General features: G+C 36.4%; 1 protein-coding gene across 4 annotated transcripts in view; it reads left to right on the forward strand.

The window, feature by feature from the left end:
• LOC128237417 (tubby-related protein 4-like) overlaps positions 1 to 22,692 on the forward strand; it is a 105,589-nt gene that overhangs the window by 47,436 nt on the left and 35,461 nt on the right. For all 4 annotated transcript variants that reach the window (XM_052952943.1, XM_052952945.1, XM_052952944.1 and 1 more), the window contains 3 exons: positions 7,867 to 7,998; positions 18,450 to 18,592; positions 19,381 to 19,608. In XM_052952943.1, the coding sequence (XP_052808903.1) occupies positions 7,867 to 7,998; positions 18,450 to 18,592; positions 19,381 to 19,608 (503 nt within the window). The remainder of the gene's footprint in view (positions 1 to 7,866; positions 7,999 to 18,449; positions 18,593 to 19,380; positions 19,609 to 22,692) is intronic.

Here is a 22,692-nt window from a genome sequence, read left to right on the forward strand (position 1 = left end):
ATTGTAACCAACAGCATTTAATGAATATATTCGGCCGGAAACTGCGAAATCCATCCTCCTAACCCAGGTTCAACTTCATGGTCAAGGGAGATAAATCCTTTCATAGATTACTAGAGTGATTCATCTTGCTTGGTTCATCCAGAGTTAAAACTACCATATGAATGGCATGCCACCTAGAACTGTCTGCCGCAACAGATTTGTGGGAGCACTTCTAAACTCAACTAATCTGTAGCTATTATTTTTGTTTTATTAGAAATGGATAAAACGAAAATGACAATAAAATTTTTTTTTTATCCCATGCTCAAGGACAGTTAAGGTTTTGGATTTTCTAAGATATTTCAATTTCTTTCATAAGTTCCAGCTATATGTTGTAAAGTACATCCAAGTTTTCCATCATGAATGAGCACAGAATATGAGCTGTTTCATAAGAGGTCAGTCATTAGGAATGTCATAAAAAACTCTTTCACAGCACATACAAACTGTTAGAAAGGGCGGGAAGTACTTTTAGTATACTTTTTTTTAGTAGGATTGTTCATTAAAATATTCATGGTTAATGGCAAAACTGTGATGGCAGGTGGCCAAATAGGCGTGTATATTTGATAATGTTTTTTCCGTGTTATAAATATAACCACTCTTATTAGATCTTCATGAAACTTGGTCAAACTATTTGTTAGAATTATATTTAAGACCAGTGTCAATATGAATCATCTGTGGGGGAAAAGAAGGTCACTAGGTCAAATACTAATATAAATTTTGTGTAAAATTTCCTAATATTGCATTGAAAAGTTCAACGTATTTATCCAATCTCAAAGAAACTTGGTCAGAATATTTCTCGGAATGATCATATCAGGTCATAAGCTCTAATCAAGCAAAAAAAAACAGGGTCATAAAATCAACAGTTTTTATCAAATCTTCATGAAACTGGGTCAGAATATTTCTCAGCATGATGTATAGGACCAAAAATTTGTGAGAATATTGGGTGATAAACTTAATACCATAGAATGTCACTATCAGCAGCCACCATATTTGTTTTGAGGGTTTTTTTAATCTTGAAAATGGCAAAGGTCATTAAATAGTACAGCACATGTACATAGGTAATGAAATTGATTAAAATAACTATAATAACAATTTGGGTGTTCCTGTCAATGAAGGCCACGTCGTCGATGATTCATGTCATGTTAACATTGTCAACTTAAGGTAAGTATTACTAACATGTGGTATAATGTGACAAACAAGTTGTCACTGCCATCACAACATTTTGTATGATATTACTATAATATTTACACCTGAGCTTCCATTCCTTAAATGAACTGTCGTTTGGCAATTGCGGTTAACATCTGTTAAACGCAACATCTTCGGATATGTTCGGAATTGCGAATCATCGCATAACAATATACATGAACACTATTGATCTTGTTATCCCCCGCCGAATCGAAGATTTCGGGAGGGGGATATTGTTTTGGCGTTGTCTGTCTGTCATTCCGTCCTTCTGTCCGTCCGTCCGTCCGGTACCATATCTTGGTAGGCATTGATCAGAAAATGTTCAAACTTGGTCAGAATGTTCCCCTTGATCATATCTCACCCTATTTTAAAAGTGGGTCACATGGGGTCAAAAACTAGGTCACTAGGTCAAATCTTAGAAAAATCTTTGGAACATACTAGAGGCATTATACATGGTCAAATATTCATGAAACTTTATCAGAATGTTTTCCTTGATGAACTCTTGGTCGTAAATAAAACTGGGTCACATATGATCGAAAATTAGGTCACTAGGTCAAATCTTTGAAAAATCTTGTCTGGAACCATATCATGGTAATGATTGGTCAAGTTATGTTCAAAATTGGTCATGATGTAAACCTTGATGAAATATGGACCACTTTAAAAAATGGGTCACATGGGGTCAAAAACTAGGTCAGTAGGTCAGATCTTAGAAAAATCTTTGGAACATACAAGAGGCATTATACATGGTCAAATATTCATAAAACTTAATTAGAACGTTTTCCTTGATGAAATCTTGGACTTCTTTAAAACTGGGTCACATATGATCGAAAATTAGGTCACAAGGTCAAATCTTAGAAATGTTTGGTCTGGAATGGAAATGATTGGTCAGATTATGTTCAAACTTGGTCATGATGTACCCCTTGATGAAATATGGACCGCTTATAAAAGTGGGGCATATGGGGTCAAAAATTGGGTCACTAGGTCAAATTTTAGAAAAATCTTTGAAACACATTAGATGCAATATGTATGGTCTTATTTTCATGAAACTTGATCAGAATGTTTTCCTTGATGAACTCTTGGAGCTGTTTTAAACTGGGTCACATGTGATAAGAAATTAGGTCACTAGGTCAAATCTTTCAAAAATCTTGTCCGAAAGCTATTTTATGGTGGTGTTTGGTCTGATTAAGTTCAAACATGGTCAGAATGTTCTCTTAAATCTTAAATTCCCAATGTTCTTTAAAGGTTAAATTTCGACTGCGTTTTAAAATTGGGTCATATGGGTCAAAAACTATGTCACATGAAACTTAATCAGAATGCCTCAATGAAATCTTGGAATAGTTTGAAACTAGTAGGTCATGTGGGGTCAAAAATGAGGTCACTGAGTGAAATCTTAAAAGAAACTTGTGGACACTAGAGGCTATATTTTTTGCATATATCTGGACCAATCTTCATCAAACTTGATCAGAATGTTTGTCTTGATGAAATCTTAGATAAGTTTGGAACTGGGGAACATGGAGTCATAAATATATACAATATTATTTTTTTATTTCAAACAGTTGCAATCAAACTCAAACTCATATATATATATATTTCATCAACAATTGATTTCCATTCCTTGACTAAGCCCAATCAGGCGGGGGATAACGAATTTGCTTGTTATTGTTTGTATTGTGTCAGCAGGTACCATAAAAAATAAATCAACATTTTAGCTTTTTTTATGATATATTTAATGTACTGTTGCCATTAGTGTTTCAATTTGACGTTTAAAAGTTATTTTAAGTGGTTGTTCATTTCCCGCATTATTGTAACATCATTTGATAAACTGTTTCCGGTTACGGTCGGGTTGTTCTATTAACAGAATGGGTGAAAAAAGATTACTGTAAGGTTGTCTTCAATGAAATAATGAACTTTTGGTGTAAATATAAATAATGAATTGCGGGACTGATGTCATTATCGGGTTATTGGGGATATGAACACAATTGCGCTGGTCAACGTATGCATGGAGTCCTTAGGACCAGCCCAACTGCGTTCATACCCTAATATTGACATCAATCCCGCAATTCTTTCCTTAAGTAAGGCAGAGGGAGTTTTTCACATTTTCACATAAAGACAGTGCACAATGTTGCCATGCATGCTTATCACCAATTTTTTTCACAAAGCGAATTCGACCATAAATTGTCAAAAGCCTTAAATTATAGATATGATGCAGGCATTTTTTTTAAATTAATTTCCGGGGCATAAAAGTGCATCCTATGCACACTAGAATATGGTATGTGAAGGGCTAGAAATGGCCTTTTTTCTTATCTGAAATTTGCCTGTCTGCATTTGAAGGTATAGGGTAATTAATTAGTAGTCTGTAACCTTAGAAGTTAACAGGTAAAAAAAGCTTGTGACAAAGCGATATATGATCAAAATGCCCTGGGAAGCCTTCCAGAATTGAAATATCAATGTGTTGTGTAAAAAATGCTCTAGGCTTATGTCAAAATCCCCTGGATTTCTGAACAAAATCCTCTCAGGAGGTGTCCATGATAATGGGATGAATGTAATATAGAATGTGCATGACTGGTGAGTATTCAATTAAACTTTGATTTATTTGTCTGCTGTGATATCCCAAATTTATTTTACAGTCTGAAAGTTGCCTTAAAAAATGCCATTGATCAATTTAATGTCAGTTCAAAAGGATAAGATGGTCACATAACGAATGAAGCTGTCCAGAAGTTTCCTGTGGTAGACAGTGGCTATAAAGTACATATGCGTCTATGCCAATAAAATTTTGTATGGAGAATAAAAGAAAATGGGTAAGATTTTGTTCTCTATTGATTGAATTCCTGGCGATACAGAAGAAGCTGGAAGTCCCTAATGATACACATGATGAATAGATTGTGACACAATGGCACTCTAGACAAATAAGCACCAGCTTGGATGTAAAACTCATGTAAATCTTACCTATTCGTATGTATTTGTTAATTTAGTTTTGCATCAGACAAACTGAGGAGTTTCTCATAGTACTAAGGAGGACTGGAGATGGCATTTTTCTCTTTGGTCAGTGATTGAGACAGGACAATGGCCATTTGGTATTGCAAATTAAGGTTGAAATGATTCCCATTGACATTGAAGGTTTGCTCTAATTGAAATGTCCATCATAAGGGACTACCTATATAGAATACATTACTCAGATGGTTACAATTGTTCTGACGTTCATGAGGTGCCTTTTTAAAAAAAACTCATGAAAGGAAAAAGAAAGAGAAAAACTGAAAATCATCTGGTGTTTTTGTTATAAGTAAAGATGGTCAATGTCCATTCCCTAAGGACTGCCTAGGTCATTGTCAATTCAAAAGTGCTGGTTGATTATTGTCCATTTGAAACCGGCTGGCTTGGTTATCATCCCTTCTAATAGGGATTGCTTGATCATCTTCCCTTCTAACTGGGCTGGCTTGGTCATCATTTCTTCTAAAGGGATGGGCTTTGTCATCGTCCCTTCCAAAATGGCTAGCTTGGTCATCCTCCCCTTTAAAAGGGTTGGCTTGGTCATCATTTTGTCCAAAAGGACTAGCTTGACCACACCATTTTAAAACGGCTGGCTTGGTCATTGTCACTTCCACAAGGGCAAGCTTGGTCATGGTCTATTGCGATAGGACTGGCTTTGTCAATGTCCCTTTGAAAGGGCTGGCTTGGCCACTTTCCCTTCCAAAAGGGCCAGCTTGGCTATGGAATTGTCTTTTTCAAATGGGCTGGCTTTGTCATCGTTCCTTCCAAAAGTGCTTGCTTGGACTTTGTATATTCTAAAAGGGCTGGCTTGGTTATTGTCATTCCAATAGGGCTGGTTTGCAAATTTGCACTCTTGGCAATCAATGTACAATTATCTGGATGGCTTCTAAAGTGTGAAAGTAGCGTACAAATTGATCAGAAATAACTAGCTGTTAACCATGTTATTTGTTGGGCTGCCAAATTTACTCATTTTCCCATATATCATCTTCTGCTCATTTCTTTTATATGGATTCTGCAGCCAGAATAGGTCTTAAAATTTCCCAAGAAAGACCATCTTCATCTGTGTAATCAATTTCTTTACTGTTGAGGTCTTGAATAGTTTGGCAGCCCATTGAATATGTTTTTTTCACGCCAGTGCTTATCTGTAATGGCTATGAACTTTTATAGGGAAATTGCCATGAAACAGCAATCTTTTCATGTGAACTTCCCTTTAACATTGATTTTTGAAGGAATTGGTTTTAGTTTAAATGTACATATTTCAAGTACTATGGTAAAACAAACAACCATAATAGTGAGCAATCATGCTTGTCAATTTGTTAAACAAAGCATGTTCACATTACAATTTTGCACTGATGATGTTGCACTCAACATTTCAAATAGGGTTAGAAGTTTATTGGAATTCACAGTTCTGCCTGTTGTGGGCTGTCAGTTTGATAAGATCCACACCCACATTCTAGATTTAATTTCAGTGCTGTCTGAGAGTTCAATGGAATAAGCAGTTTTTCTGGCAATCTTTTGATGTTTCATAACCTTAAATTGTTCAGAATGCAATCGTGGAGTGGGCTGGAGTTAACACCACCACCGATTGATGCTGCAAAACCTTGAAATGCTAAGGTGATTTGCAGTAGTATTTTGTTGTTACTTTTGCATTTATTCCCAATGTTAAACCACCACAGTTTTTGCCTGTTCTCAGGTATGAAAAATAAAATATGATTAGGTTGTTCATCACTACTTCTTATGTTAACTAGAGCAAGTCTTCCCTTGGGAAATGGAGGAATTGTTTTTTTACCTCCTTTGTGTGATGTCATAACTGAACAGATTTTTTTCATTGTTGCTCATAAGAAGTCAGAAACCGACATGTTGCCATATTATATCCTGCTTAAAAATGGCATTGAAGAAGCAGTAATGTAACTATCAGGTAACTGAGGGTTCTTAATAAGTGTATTTGTAATGCCAAACCTTCTCAGTGTCTTTTGATTTGCTGACTGTTTTTCTTAAACAATTTATTTATAATAATGTTAATTCTGTGTGCTGTTTTGAGTGTCTTGTTGATTGTCTTTGAAGGGTTGATATTTGTGCCATTGAGAATTTTTGCATTAGTTTTTAGCTCACCTGAGCACGAAGTGCTCCACCTGAGCACGAAGTGCTCAAGGTGAGCTTTTGTGATCACCCTGTGTACGTCGTCCGTCGTAGTCGTCCGTCGTCAACAATTTGACTGTTAACACAGAGGTCACAATTTGGCCACTATCTTAATGAAACTTGGCCAGAATGTTATCCTCAATAAAATCTTGGATGAGTTCGATATTGGGTCATACGGGGTTAAAAACTAGGTCACCAGGTCAAATAAAAATTAAAAGAAAAGCTTGTTAACACTATAGAGGTCACATTTATGACTGTATCTTCAGGAAACTTGGTCAGAATGTTAATATTAATGATCTCTAGGTCAAGTTCGAATCTGGGTCATGTGCAGTCAAAAACTAGGTCACCAGGTCAAATTGAAGGAAAAGCTCGTTAATACTCTAGAGGTCACATTTATGACTGTATCTTCATGAAAGTTGGTCAGAATGTCTAAAATAATAATCTTTAAGTCAAGTTTAAATCTGGGTCATATGCGGTTAAAAACTAGGTCACCAGGTCAAATCATAGGAAAAGCTTGTTAGCACTCTAGAGGTCACATTTATGACTGTATGTTCATGAAAGTTAGTCAGAATGTATGTATTGAGTAGCTCTAGGACAAGTTCGAATCTTGGTCATGTGTGTTTAAAAACTAGGTCACCAGATCAAATTGAAGGAAAAGCTTGTTAACAATCTAGAGGTCACATTTATAAATGTTTCTTCATGAAAGTTGGTCAGAATGCTTATATTAATATCTCTAAGTCAAGTTTAAATCTGGGTCATGTGTGGTCAAAAACTAGGTCATTAGGTCAAATCATAGGAAAAGCTTGTTAGCACTCTAGAGGTCACATTTATGACTGTATGTTCATGAAACTTAGTCAGAATGTTTATATTAATTAGCTCCAGGCCTAGTTCGAATCTGGTTCATGTGCGGTCAAAAACTAGGTCACCATGTCAAATAATAGGAAAATCATGTTAACATTCTAGAGGCCACATTTATGACCATATGTTCATGGAACTTGATCAGAATGTTATTTTTGATGATCTTTATTGGATCAGGTGAGCGATACAGGGCCTTCAGAGCCCTCTTGTTTGAGTGTTGGGTTTGTCTCTTTAATATCGTATCATGTATCATGAAGCACTGTGTATGATGTTGTCTGTTTTATCTCAGAAGAGGGTGGACCAGGGTTGAATTTTGAGGGTCAGGAACACTCCCTGGCTGTATGATTATTACTTGAACTTGTGTTTTATCTCAGAAAGAGGTGGAAGAGGGTTGCATGACAAAGTTAGGGACCACACGCTGGCCATGCGTTGAGTATGATTATATATTATCATGGTGATGTGATTTATTTCAGATGAGGGTGAACCAGGGTTGCATGGCAAAGTTAGGGATCACACACTGGCCATGTGTTGTGTATGATTATATATGTGATATGTTTTATTTCAGAAGAGGGTGGTCCAGAGTTGCATGGTGATGATCAGGAACACACGCTGGTTGTGTGTTGTGTATTATAATTAACTTGATCTTACATTTTATTTCAGATGAGGGTGGACCAGGGTTGCATGTGGACGAACGGGAACACACGCTGGCCGTGTGCTTTAAGTATGGTTCCATCTACTTCATGAACAACTATGATGATGTTTGTCCCCGCATTGTACATAGCATGCTCACAGGTACTGGTTTATTGATAATTTGTTTGTTATTATATATAGGGCCTTTTTATGCCCCCGAAGGTGGGCATATTAAAATCGCATCATCTGTCCGTCCGTCCATGTGTCCCGCTCAATAACTCGTGTCCGGGCTGTAACTTTCCCTTGTATGGACAGATTTTAAAATAACTTGCCACATGTGTTCGGCATACCAAGATGACATGTCGCGTGCAAGACCCGTGTCCCTACCTCTTAGGTCAAGGTCACACTTAGGAGTTTATTCACAATGGAATGCTGCATATTAGGACATAGAGTATAGGTTGTTGTGTCCGGGCTGTAACTTTTTCTTGTATGGACAGATTTTAAAATAACTTGCCACATGTGTTCGACATACCAAGACGACGTGTCACATGCAAGACCCATGTCCCTACCTCTAAGGTGAAAGGTACCCTTAGTGTTTATTCACAATAAAATGCTGAATATAAGGACATGAGAATGTAGGTTGTCAAGTATGGGTGGTATTTTTTATGTTCAAAGGCAATTTAAAATAACTTACCATATGTATTTGTTTGATCTTTAACTTTTAATGTACTGACCTTGTTCATAGGTCAATGTCACATTCGGGGGCATTCGTCACATACTGTGACAGCTCTTGTTTAAACCACGTTTCCAGCAAAAAATTCAAATTTAGATTGATGGATAGTGAATTAACTTGCTGTATTAGTAGCTTATGTGAAGACATAGCTTGCGATTGCGTTAAATAAACATGGGGTGTAGATAACTAATGTGAAGAGCTAGCTTGAGATTGTTTTTGAGCTGGTGGGGTCACAGTCAAGGTCACTGCTACAAAAATAGAAAAATGGTTTCCAACGAATAAGTTTGGATAGTGATGAACTTTGCTGTGAGCTAGCTTATGCGAAGAGCTAGCTTGGGATTGCTTTTGAGGTGTAGGGTGCAAGGTCAAGGTCAAGAAACTCCATATGAAAGTTGCAGTGGAACTAAACTAGGTACTTTAATATTTATTTGAGTTATGTCTCTTTTTTATAAAAGTAAAGAGAAAAGCTGCTGTTTTTTTCGAACTTACACAAGAAATTAATTGGCTATAATTTCGTCTTCTTTTTTTTGCCCATATGAAAAACCTGGTTTTTGTCGCATTGTGGCGATTCTAGGTTTTATATATTAGTGGTGTTTTATTACCTAATCTATTACTTAATTGTGCATCTGAACTGACTAAGGTATTGCTTCAATTCTTAATCATAAAAGAGGAAAATGTTAAAAGTGCTCTCGATTGATTTCGCAGATCATGACGGTGGTGTTTCATATCATGTTTTTACTAGGAATAATCATAATAAGGCCTAAAAAAAATAATATGTCTGTTTGGGGTAACCCGACCCTACCTATAAAAATGCGCCGACTCTAACTATTTTTTTCCGTTTCTGAGCAAAAAAATACTCGTTAGCGAATAGAGAGTTACGAAGGGCGGATAAATGCGAATTGGACGATCAGAATTATTGTTTATATGATAAAACAAAGTCAGGCAATGACAGTAATGCAGGAAAGACTGCCATGTGCAAGGAAACACTCTGAACTCACGACAGATTTTGAAAAAAAAATATAAAAAAATCCCTACCTACCCTACCTAAACATTTTGGGAAGGTTACCCTAAACAAACAATTATTTTTTGGGGGGCCTAATGGTCCAACTGTCAAACCATGTTGACAATGTGAAAATTTTATTAGAATAGCATCTCCTGCAAACACATCATCTATGGCTCTTTTTCTATGTTGTTATAAATTGTTGGGTAAACATTCAGAAAAAGATATTGTCAAATTCTGTTTAGATTGTGAGCAAATAAGGTTTTTTGCATACCGTCCTGTGTGTCAGGTCATGAAACAAATGCTGGAAAAATATTCTAGCCCCACGGGTCTAGAATATGAGATGCACACAACAATGCGCCAAGTGAAAATATAAATAACATATAATTTAATGTTGTTTTTTTTTATGTTTCAGAAAAGCATAATCAAAGAAATATTTATTGAAAAATTAAATAATAATTATTCAAATTGTTTAAAGCAATGCTTTTTTAAACTATTTGACGTCAACTGTGATTTCAAATTACTATGTGTCAAATTGTCATGGCAATGGCGCGCACATGTTGTAGTTAAATGTTTAAAGACCTTGTTTCTAATGTCTAAGGTATGCAAGGACTAGTTTCAGTCATGTGTTCCAGGTAAGGTAAGCCTCATTTCCGGCTTCTGTGTATGCCCTCTGGTCCAATTATCCATCCGTATCACACACAACATGAAAGATACTTATATTGTTTATGTAACTGTTGTTTAGTCATAGGAGTTACAAAAGATGTTTTGAACACATTTCTTTTGTGTGTTACGAAAGATATTTTAACACATTCTTTTAAATAACGTGCATGATTCAATGGAGAATGAAGTATGAGTTATTTAACAATATGAGTCACTTCCATAATTTCATGGCTGTCTGCGTTGCTTTGAAATCCAATTAAATCTAAGGTTTCTGCGTTTAAGGAGATATGTTCAACATACTTTTCTACTTGCTTAAAAACAATTTGCAATAATCATTAAGATGAATATTCTTGAGAAGTTTGTCACACATTAGAAGACGCAGGAAACTATAATTGCTGTATATGAAATAAGGCAGTTTGTTTAAACACATTGCCTGCTAAAAGGAGAATAAACATTTAATCATTTATTGAGTTTTTTGACATGTACTGCGTTTTATTTTGTCATGGATACAGAGTGCTTCCGTAATTGCACTATTCTTCAACGATTTTCTCTTCTGTATGAGATAATATAACCTTCCATCACTGTGAAATGTGTTATCACTGTAATACATTTGTAAATTATGTTTACCCCCGTAAATGGGGAGACATTTTGTTTTTGCTCAAGTTGTCTGTTCGTCCGTCTATCAAAAATTGTTTCTGGTCTATAATTCTTGAACCGCTTGAAGAATTTCGAAAGAAATCACCACAAATGTTCTCAATATTAAGACGATGTGAAGGATGCATGTAATGGCCAGCTTGGTTCAAGGTCAAGGTCACACAGAGATCAAAGGTCATATGAATTCAGGGTTTTTTTTCAGCAATATTTATAGCTGGTATTCGGTCATGTTCCCAATGGCAAAAAGTATCTTTTTTCCCCAAATTCCAAATAAAAATTCCCAATCTGGTGTTCTAAAATTTCAAAAGAAAATAAGAAAAAAAGACGATGAAAATATAAACAAAACAGTTCTTTCCCCTAAATGCAAGCCTCTATTCACAGAGACATACAATGATGTAATATCGCGTCATGGTGAAAGGTGGATTTTCATTGGTTGAACTATATTTTTTATCCAACAAGAGAGCATGTAACAAAGTAAGAATTTTACACATTGTGGTAAAAACATGTGTCAATGTCAACAAAAGGATAATAATTTAAAGTTGACAGTAAATTATTCGGTGCAGAAGGGGATTAAAATAACTAATAGACAATGTGGTTCTTTGTCATGCCTCACCAACATGTTTAAATACATGACATTGACCTTCATTGCCAATATCGGAAAATGACAGAACTTGGAAGTGAAACTGAAAGTAGACAACTGGGTGAAATGACCAAGTATTTATTTATTATAATGATGGTGTATTTACTTTTTGATGAATGCCGTAGGAAACATGTTCATGAAATTTTACAAATTCATTCATTTGTTTTTTGATCAATTGCAAACAAGTCTGACTATTTGGAAATTGAAAGAAATTAAAAATATTGATATATTCATTACATTCTTTCTATGAGTCTGGAAGTCATCATTTTTAATAGACAACAGATTTTGTATCCCATTTAAGAGGAAGGATATCGAAAGCCCATTAAATTGTCTCTGAAATTTTTAAGAACTTGTGAATCAAGCAATTTACTATTTTAAAGAGTTAAAACAAGGAATTAACAATGTAAGGTGTTAACGGAGTTAGTGCATATTATGTTAAAAATACCAATGTTATTCGTTATAGTATTATATAAATTATATCCTTTGTAATTATTTATGAAGAATTTCCCAATTTTGCCAAAATTGATGCGAAAATTCCCAATCTCATGGGTATAGGTTATATTCCCAAAATACCGGAAAAAAAAACTGGAATTTAATACGACTATTAATCCTGTCTGCTCCATATCTCTTGAACCCCTTGTAGGATTTTGAAGTAACTCACCACAAATGGATACCAAATGGAGATGATGTGCAGAGCATGTTACAGCCAGCTCAGTTCAAGGTCAAGGTCACACTTTGAGGTCAAAGGTCATATGACTTTAATGTGACTATTTTTTGTATCCTCATCAGTGTTTGACACTAAGACTTTTAAAAAAGGAGTCCACTGGACTCCTTAATTCCAAAATCAAGGAGTCCGGCATAAAATTAAGGAGTTCAGGATAATTAGAACATTTATTCAAATTTGTTGACTCAATGCTCCAGCTAGCCCTAAATAACAGGTTGGGACACCCGCTGCCCTTTTCAAGTACCCGGCTGCCATTTTACTACACCCTGCTGTGCCCTTTTGTTTGCCAGTCAATGTCCAGAAATGAGTTATAAATGTACATACTTTTGACACTAACTTGAAGTTAACAGCTGAGGTAACAAACTGTAAGTATTAAAAGAAGTAACATCACATTACATAAAAAGTTGAGTACTGGCCCTTGCAAGTGTCCCATAAAGGCTAATTTAATTCACATCAAAAGTGTCATTTCTGACCTATCCCTTGGCTGGAGCACTGATGACTATTTATTCAATGATTTCACAGAGCCTTTGTTATTTCATTTCTGAAGTGCAAACTAGAGATTTGTATTCTGAGAGCACATTTAAGTTATATTTTAATTGTTTTATTCAAATAACATGAACATGACTGAAACTATTTATCTAATAGATTATAATATGACTTGAAGAAATTGCCATGAACTGATGATCTAGCATATAGAACCTTGGCCTCTTGTGAAGCGGCTGTGGAGCCATCAGATATAAGGGAATTGAACGGGGCATTATCAACATTCATCTGCAATCAATGCAATGAGACACTGACATGCCTTATATGTTGTGCCAATGCTAACAGACTTTGCAATATTATAAAGCTTGGTACATGGTGACATAGTCTGTGTAGGACTGTCCTTATTTTTGAATAATGTTCAGCATCCATAAACAGAATGCACTACCTGTCAAAGATAGCTTTGTTCAGCTGAATTAACAAGCAGCCAGCTGGTGATTAACTTAATTATTTTTCCCTTTTTTGTATTTTCTTAGCTTATAATATTATCATGGCCCTTAAAAGTTCGTTGATGGCTTTCAATCGCACGTTACAGCGCACAGTGACAAAAGCTCCCTACAGTCAGGTACTCATATACAGATGTCAGTTCAAACATCAGCCAAGACAATTGTTTTAACCATGATTGCTGAATTTCCTTTCTCTATAAATTACAAACTCTTTATGTTTTTTTTTCTTTTTCAGTTCTTTTATTTTTTGCTGCCGGTGGCGAAATCCATTTTACCGTTGACATAAACATTGTTTGACGGTTTTATCGATTTAGTTACCATATTACAAACAGTAAAAGATACACGAATACCAGTCTATGACGTCACTTACTACTTTAAAGAGCGTCTAAATGATAACGATTTGACGAGTCGCAAAATAATTACATACGAGCTTTCGGATATTTTTTTGTGTACAATTGGATTTTGAAATGAAGGAGTCCGACAGACTGCCTAGACGGAAAATCCGGTAGTCCGTGCCGAATTTTAGGAGTCTAGGACTACCGGACTCCCGTTAGTGTCGAACGCTGCTCATATGTTTTGAACCACTTGAACCAAGGATTTTGACATAGCTCCTCATCGCATTAATACGATATGCAAAGCACATGTTTCAATAGCTGGGTTCAAAGTCAAGGTCAAAGGTCATATGACTATAATATAGCTATTTTTCGTGTCCGTTTCATATGTCATAAACCCCTTTAAGGATTTTGAAATTACTCACCGCAAATGTTCACCATATTGAGACCATGTGCGGAGTGCATGTAACAACCAGCTCAGGTCAAGTTCAGTTTCAGTTCAGCTCAATTACTGGTCGAAGGTAATATGAACTTAATTTGATGCCAAGCAGATTTCCCATAGTCAAATGTCGTGAAACTCAGACAATCGCAGGGGGAGACATCTGTTTTATATTGAAAAAAGCGATGTCTAGTTTTAAATGTTGCAAACATTGTTGTAGAGAATGATATTAGAGGTTAATCTACACTTCTCATTTTCTTTTCAATGAAATGCGTGAAAAAACAGCAATGCCCATGTGGTAACATTTTAATACAGTGTTAGACAATATGTGTTATGTAACATACAGTAAAAGTTGCCAGGTGCATCTGAAGCCACAACCTCCTGCACCACAGGTGGACATAGGACACTCCCATGTGGCCTTAAATGGACCTCAATAGCAAGACAGTAGAATAGCTGCTATATACAATGTTATACCTTCAAGTTACATGAGGCCTTTCACCTTAACATAATAAATCCTTCTGTATTAGTAACCCAATCATGCACTCGCACATCTGTAATTGGCATGCACTGTATATTTCCACAACTGAAGGGCTGAAAGCCAGTAAGCTCTCAATGCCAGTTAAATCTTGTTCTCTTCTACCCCTTACCATTGTCATTAAAGCAGCCCTGTAATGCCAAAGGAAAAGTCTGGGGCTGTCACAAACCGCCTTGGCTCGACAACCATGGGGAAAACACGTGTCTCTGTAGACAACCTCACAGGAGTAAGAACTTTTTTTCTTTTTGGAATCACTAAGAGGTGATCCTTTTATTCATAAAAAACATGTACAATCATAAACATGACAATTATGAACAAGAAAATCGTGATATACAACTATTTCATCTTAAAACATGTGTGGGTTTTTTTAACAAAATATTCTTAGTTTCTTTTAAATTTCATTATAAACCTATTGAGAAACGGACAATGAATTCCTTTATTCTTATATAATGTTTGGATAATCAAAAGGTCGGCATTTAATAATGCACATAAGTTAACAAATTTCTGCCTTCTTTCAGATACAAAGTATGATTTGTAAATACAGTAACCTATTTGAGATAGAATAGTATTGATAATATTATATTCTTTGTATTCAATTTTATATCCAATTATAAGTATTTCGAGGCTTTTCATCTGTTTATGTATATTACAATGTTTAAAGGTGGCATTTATCTTTGACCAAAAATGAGAAAGATACGGGCAATTAATAAGAAAGTGGTCATAGTCTTCGACTTGGTTGCAGTGATTACAAAGAGGACTTGCTGAGATATTCCAGCGGAATAGGTTTAGATTTGTAGCCATGATGTTATGTAGGAGTTTGAACTTGAACTGTTTAACTTTATTTTCTGGAATTATCCAATGTAAAATAAAATACAATGATCGCCAGTTGATTGGTTTGTTGAAAGTTTCTTGCCAGTATTTATGTATGAAGGGTTTTTCAAATACAGCGTTACAAAAAATATGATAAATGTCTTTATTGGTAAGATCGTCTAACTGCTTTTGACCGAATTTAAGATTTAAACACGTTTTAACCTGTGTGTTTACAGATTGAGTCGATTTAATTACATTTTTCCAGTCGTTTGGGATAGCTTTTATTATTGTGTTTACCTCTGAGATCCAGTTACATTTCAAGAACTTAATTAGGCTGTCTTCAATAATAAGAGCTGGGAACAGAACCTACCAAGAATATAAGAAATTGCTTTAAACATTTCCAGTGCTGTTTTTCTTATTAGAAATTGGTGTTAGTGCCTTGCAAAAATCACTTCAGTGCATTTATAAAGTGTTTGTTGTTGTAATTTATCTAATGAAAATAAATGTCCAAATGAATATGATTATGAATGTCCAATGAATTTGCCTATTTCGCAGTTTTCTACAGTGAAATTGCATTTCTAAATTCTGTATTTATTCGTCAGTAATGCATGTTACAATAATATAGCATTATAAATATGTTACCTTTTTGGCATAAATTCTATAAAAATTGTAGTAGTATGTATATACATACTGCTAGTGCTCACCTCATGCCATAATTCGAAAGCCAAATTGTAAGGTCATTGTTTTAATGTCATGACGTCGTCATTAAAATGACAATGGGCCAATTTCTCAGAAGTTGGTTTAGTTTACGAAGTGATTTATGACATCGTTGTTTACTTTTGAACATGAAATAATTGATGATATACTGATATATTTAAATAATCGAGTATAACTCAAACATTTCTATCAAATCTTGATAGAAATACTGCAGATAACAATTGTATCCATTAAACATTCAAAGCAGTACAGATTTAATTAAGGATTGATCACATTTTTTTCTTATGTTTATGCTATATGAACACAGTAGTGCACGCCGGCAAGTTCCATGAAGCACGCTAGAACTTCTTGGTAAGTAGCTCGCTTGCCCTTCTGTGTTCAAATATTTACATTTAAAGGGGCTATACACCGTATGATGAAATAGCCCAAAAAAAGAAAATTGTCGAAAACTGACATAAACAATTGGTATAGATGTGTACAATGCATTGAAACTAACTAACTGAAATACCACATAGTTTACAAATAATTTACTTTTCGCAGTTTTTTCCGTATTTTTCCATCAAAAAAGATTACTAGGTATGTAATTCATTCTTATGCGTAATTGGCTAGTCGATGTTATCACGTGATATTACCAAGTTAAGTATATAGCTTAATATTCCACAGCTGTAGGGTATACCTTTGTCACACAGTGGATACAACACTGGACTGCAATTTTGGCGACACAGGTTCGAACCCAGTCTTCGACTCTATTTGTTTTTACATTTTGGCATTTTTTTTACAATTATGATATCAAAGCGTAACACATTCTATTAAATAATTGTCTTGAGATTCGTTACAGAAAAAACTTTTTTTGGTGCCAATGTGGTGTATATAGTCCCTTTAAATATATATTCATTACGATTAAAAATAAGCAGTATCTTTGGCAATTGAGTATTTGTTTTTCATGTAACGTAAGATATGTTTTTATAAAAGAATAGCTTGATATTTGTTATGTTCTATGTCATTGATTAAATGGCGTAGGGCTAATCCAATCGGAGCGCAATATTAAAATAAACAATGATGTCATAACTCCTGTGTTATACAATATGAATATTGAGTTTTGTTCATAATATATAAATGACGATAAATGTTTATTGCTATGTGTGTAGTTGCTTTCAATGGATGAAGACTAAGTAAAGTTGAAACGCACTGTGAAAGTGGGTGTTGTCTTCTTTGGATATTTATCAATGAATATGATGAAAGGAGTTCATTATTTTCTGTGGATAATTTATTTTCTAACATATTGATCCACATTCTTAGGTTACTTGACCCTATTTGTGCATCAGTTTCAATACTTAATCCTGTAATGATGACTGTACTTCTCCCAATAGATCATCGACATCCAATCTTCACTGAATGTAATTAATTAGTCTGTAGAAGATTACAATTAGAGGATCTCCGTGGTTTATCGCTCTTTCATGAAGGTAAACTAGGAGTTGAAGGAAGAAACTACGGTCCAAGAAACAAAATCAATGCCTCTCAATCACCTTGATGATTGCTCTCAATCACTGAAATGATTGCTGACAATGTTGGTGCACTGTGCTGTATGAGCAAACAAATAAGGCTTTTTCGATATTCATATTTCTCTCCCAATATTTTATTTCCGCGCTGTTCGGTTGTTCAATGTAAATTACTTCCATTCCGGAAATGAGAAATGTTATGTAAGGTCGCCGTGTATGAGGTGATTGCTGTGATTGCAGAAGAATTGACGCTCAGAATGAGTTGAAAGGCAATTTATTTTCTTAAGGCTGATGCAAAAATGAGTGTATAAAATTGTGGTTATTTTCCTGCAGCTTATGGTATATAACTGGATAAGTTATCCTCGACTTACCTATTAGCTAGTTTACATATAATGCAATTACACATACACACAATTTGATTGGTCAGCAGTAACTTATTGAATAAATATTGACCAATCGATAAACATTTTGGTTAACTTTAACCAAAGAAATTGCAAATTTTATACAATTTCAGGCTGCTGGTGATTAAGATAACTTGAGCTTCACTGTAAGACACAATATAAGTCTACATAAAGAATTGCCATCTATCTTCTAGTCCACAGTGTCAACCAAATTTGATTATGGTTGGTGAAATAAAACAGAACTGATGATATATTGAATTTGAATCTACTATTGAGTTGTGAGTTTATGGTCTGAAAATGATTTGGTCCTGAAGTAATATAGTTTGATAGTTGTTTGGGGAGAATATGATCTGATTAGTAAGTCTAAAACATGATTTGACAGCAACATATTCCTTGTTTTCAAGCTTTTCAGCTTGTCTAATTTTTTAAGAAAAAAAAGTCACAGTATTATAGGTGCATCATTTCCTTGTGTTATTTCAGGTCTGAAGATGGACTGGTCCCACTGTGGACTGTACCTGGCTGTGGGGGGTTTCACCCGGATGCCGAACCTACTGTGTCAGAATGAGGTTCACTTCTACACACCATCAGGAGAACTTGCTCACTGGGAGCCAGTTCCTTCTCAGGTACATTCAACTGTTCCAAACTATCTATCCAATTACATTCGAACATTAACATGTTTATATACCTCATATGTTTTTTGCGAAGAAGAAAGTTTAGTTAATGTCATAGCCATGTTTTAAGCCTCAGTCTCATTGCTGTTGGCATCGAAGAAGGAAATATATCCTCAACAAAACGAGATAGGATGGCTGAGAGACAAAAACAATTCTCATAAAGTTATTAAATAATGAAGACAAATTAAACTTCAAGCCAGCAGACAATGAGGTGGCATGTATGTGATACTAGACCCTGGAAGGCCCCAATAGGGCTGCACAAGCTGTTTGTATTAACAATATTATACATTTTCAGACATTTATGCTCTTGAATTAACATTATTAGTGTGTACTTTGCTCTGAGATAAACTCATTAAATGTTTGTTTTACAGGAAGAATAAGGAGGGAATTATAGTTGAGCAAGCAACATCAGTCAATATTTGCTAAAGAGCACTGTCTGGGAATAAGATGGGGTTTTTTATTGGGATGGGATGTCTTGAAAAAGTAGTGCAAATAAGTAGAAACAAGTCAAGCTTCAGTCTTCTCGAGTTAATGTATATTGATAAAAGTTAAAATTCTCACAAAATAAAAAAAAGAGAACTGTCAGTCCTAGAATTAAACTGGGGCGGTTCTTACAATCACACAAAGTATGCATGTGCTTATATAAAGCTTAACCTTTGATTCGATGCTTAATGGAGTAAAAGCCCAATACAAAGCCAAACTGTATTTTGATATTTAACACACCATTTTTCTTCCACCAGGGAAAGCCCCTGACAGCCTTGTGTTGGGGGCACTACGATCGGAGGTTATTTATAGCTGCTGGTCATCAGCTGCACGTGGCATGGGTGGTAAAGCATGTCCCGTCCCTGCAGTACCTCACACAGCGCAGCGTCCAAGCTCTCGTGAACAAAGATCACAACATTGAGAAACTGCCGCTTCCTGCCAAACTCTGCTCAAACCTTCAGGCCCTCTTCACTCCTACCATTAAGGTATTTATGATGTTAAAGATGTGTTGGTATTAAGGAGGAGAAAATAAATAGCAATGAGCCTTATTTGCTAATAAGCTTGTCTGCAGTTGGTATTATAATAGCCCAATGTTGGTCCTCGTTTGGGCTGTCATTAGCTGGTCTGCAGTTGGTATTATAATAGCCCAATGTTGGTCCTCGTTTGGGCTGTTATTAGCTGGTCTGCAGTTGGTATTATAAAAGCCCAATGTTGGTCCTCGTTTGGGCTGTCATTAGCTGGTCTGCAGTTGTTATTATAATAGCCTTGGTTTGGTCCTCGTTTGGGCTGTCATTAGCTGGTCTGCAGTTGGTATTATAATAGCCCAATGTTGGTCCTCGTTTGGGCTGTTATTAGCTATTCTGCAGTTGGTATTATAATAGCCCAGGTTTGGTCCTCGTTTGGGCTGTCATTAGCTGGTCTGCAGTTGGTATTATAATAGCCCAATTTTGGTCCTCGTTTGGGCTGTCATTAGCTGGTCTGCAGTTGGTATTATAATAGCCCAATGTTGGTCCTCATTTGGGCTGTCATTAGCTTGTCTGCAGTTGGTATTATAATAGCCCAATGTTGGTCCTCGTTTGGGCTGTCATTAGCTGGTCTGTAGTTGGTATTATAATAGCCCAATGTTGGTCCTCATTTGGGCTGTCATTAGCTTGTCTGCAGTTGGTATTATAAAAGCCCAATGTTGGTCCTCGTTTGGGCTGTCATTAGCTTGTCTGCAGTTGGTATTATAATAGCCCAATGTTGGTCCTCGTTTGGGCTGTCATTAGCTGGTCTGCAGTTGGTATTATAATAGCCCAATGTTGGTCCTCGTTTGGGCTGTCATTAGCTTGTCTGCAGTTGGTATTATAATAGCCCAATGTTGGTCCTCGTTTGGGCTGTCATTAGCTTGTCTGCAGTTGGTATTATAATAGCCCAATGTTGGTCCTCGTTTGGGCTGTCATTAGCTGGTCTGCAGTTGGTATTATAATAGCCCAATGTTGGTCCTCGTTTGGGCTGTCATTAGCTGGTCTGCAGTTGGTATTATAATAGCCCAATGTTGGTCCTCGTTTGGGCTGTCATTAGCTCGTCTGCAGTCGGTATTATAATAGCCTTGGTTTGGTCCCCATTTGGGCTGTCATTAGCTATTCTGCAGTTGGTATTATAATAGCCTTGGTTTGGTCTTTGTTTGGGCTGTCATTAGCTTGTCTGCAGTTGGTATTATAAAAGCCCAATGTTGGTCCTCGTTTGGGCTGTCATTAGCTTGTCTGCAGTTGGTATTATAATAGCCCAATGTTGGTCCTCGTTTGGGCTGTCATTAGCTTGTCTGCAGTTGGTATTATAATAGCCCAATGTTGGTCCTCGTTTGGGCTGTCATTAGCTTGTCTGCAGTTGGTATTATAATAGCCCAATGTTGGTCCTCGTTTGGGCTGTCATTAGCTTGTCTGCAGTTGGTATTATAATAGCCCAATGTTGGTCCTCGTTTGGGCTGTCATTAGCTTGTCTGCAGTTGGTATTATAATAGCCCAATGTTGGTCCTCGTTTGGGCTGTCATTAGCTGGTCTGCAGTTGGTATTATAATAGCCCAATGTTGGTCCTCGTTTGGGCTGTCATTAGCTTGTCTGCAGTTGGTATTATAATAGCCCAATGTTGATCCTCGTTTGGGCTGTCATTAGCTTGTCTGCAGTTGGTATTGTAATAGCCTTGGTTTGGTCTTTGTTTGGGCTGTCATTAGCTTGTCTGCAGTTGGTATTATAATAGCCCAATGTTGGTCCTCGTTTGGGCTGTCATTAGCTTGTCTGCAGATGGTATTATAATAGCCCAATGTTGGTCCTCGTTTGGGCTTTCATTAGCTCGTCTGCAGTTGGTATTATAATAGCCTTGGTTTGGTCCTCATTTGGGCTGTCATTAGCTTGTCTGCAGTTGGTATTATAATAGCCTTGGCTTGGTCTTTGTTTGGGCTGTCATTAGCTTGTCTGCAGTTGGTATTATAATGGCCTTGGTTTGGTCCTTGTTTGGGCTGTCATTAGCTTGTCTGCAGTTGGTATCATAATGGCCTTGGGTTGGTTCTCGTTTGGGCTGTCATTAGCTATTCTGCAGTTGGTATTATAATAGCCTTGGTTTGGTCCTCGTTTGGGCTGTCATTAGCTTGTCTGCAGTTGGTATTATAATAGCCCAATGTTGGTCCTCGTTTGGGCTGTCATTAGCTTGTCTGCAGTTGGTATTATAATAGCCCAATGTTGGTCCTCGTTTGGGCTGTCATTAGCTGGTCTGCAGTTGGTATTATAATAGCCCAATGTTGGTCCTCGTTTGGGCTGTCATTAGCTGGTCTGCAGTTGGTATTATAATAGCCCAATGTTGGTCCTCGTTTGGGCTGTCATTAGCTCGTCTGCAGTCGGTATTATAATAGCCTTGGTTTGGTCCCCATTTGGGCTGTCATTAGCTATTCTGCAGTTGGTATTATAATAGCCTTGGTTTGGTCTTTGTTTGGGCTGTCATTAGCTTGTCTGCAGTTGGTATTATAAAAGCCCAATGTTGGTCCTCGTTTGGGCTGTCATTAGCTTGTCTGCAGTTGGTATTATAAAAGCCCAATGTTGGTCCTCGTTTGGGCTGTCATTAGCTTGTCTGCAGTTGGTATTATAATAGCCCAATGTTGGTCCTCGTTTGGGCTGTCATTAGCTTGTCTGCAGTTGGTATTATAATAGCCCAATGTTGGTCCTCGTTTGGGCTGTCATTAGCTTGTCTGCAGTTGGTATTATAATAGCCCAATGTTGGTCCTCGTTTGGGCTGTCATTAGCTTGTCTGCAGTTGGTATTATAATAGCCCAATGTTGGTCCTCGTTTGGGCTGTCATTAGCTTGTCTGCAGTTGGTATTATAATAGCCCAATGTTGGTCCTCGTTTGGGCTGTCATTAGCTTGTCTGCAGTTGGTATTATAATAGCCGAATGTTGGTCCTCGTTTGGGCTGTCATTAGCTTGTCTGCAGTTGGTATTATAATAGCCTTGGTTTGGTCTTTGTTTGGGCTGTCATTAGCTTGTCTGCAGTTGGTATTATAATAGCCCAATGTTGGTCCTCGTTTGGGCTGTCATTAG

This window comes from Mya arenaria, chromosome 6, assembly GCF_026914265.1.
Source record: "Mya arenaria isolate MELC-2E11 chromosome 6, ASM2691426v1".
Taxonomy (NCBI): domain Eukaryota; kingdom Metazoa; phylum Mollusca; class Bivalvia; order Myida; family Myidae; genus Mya; species Mya arenaria.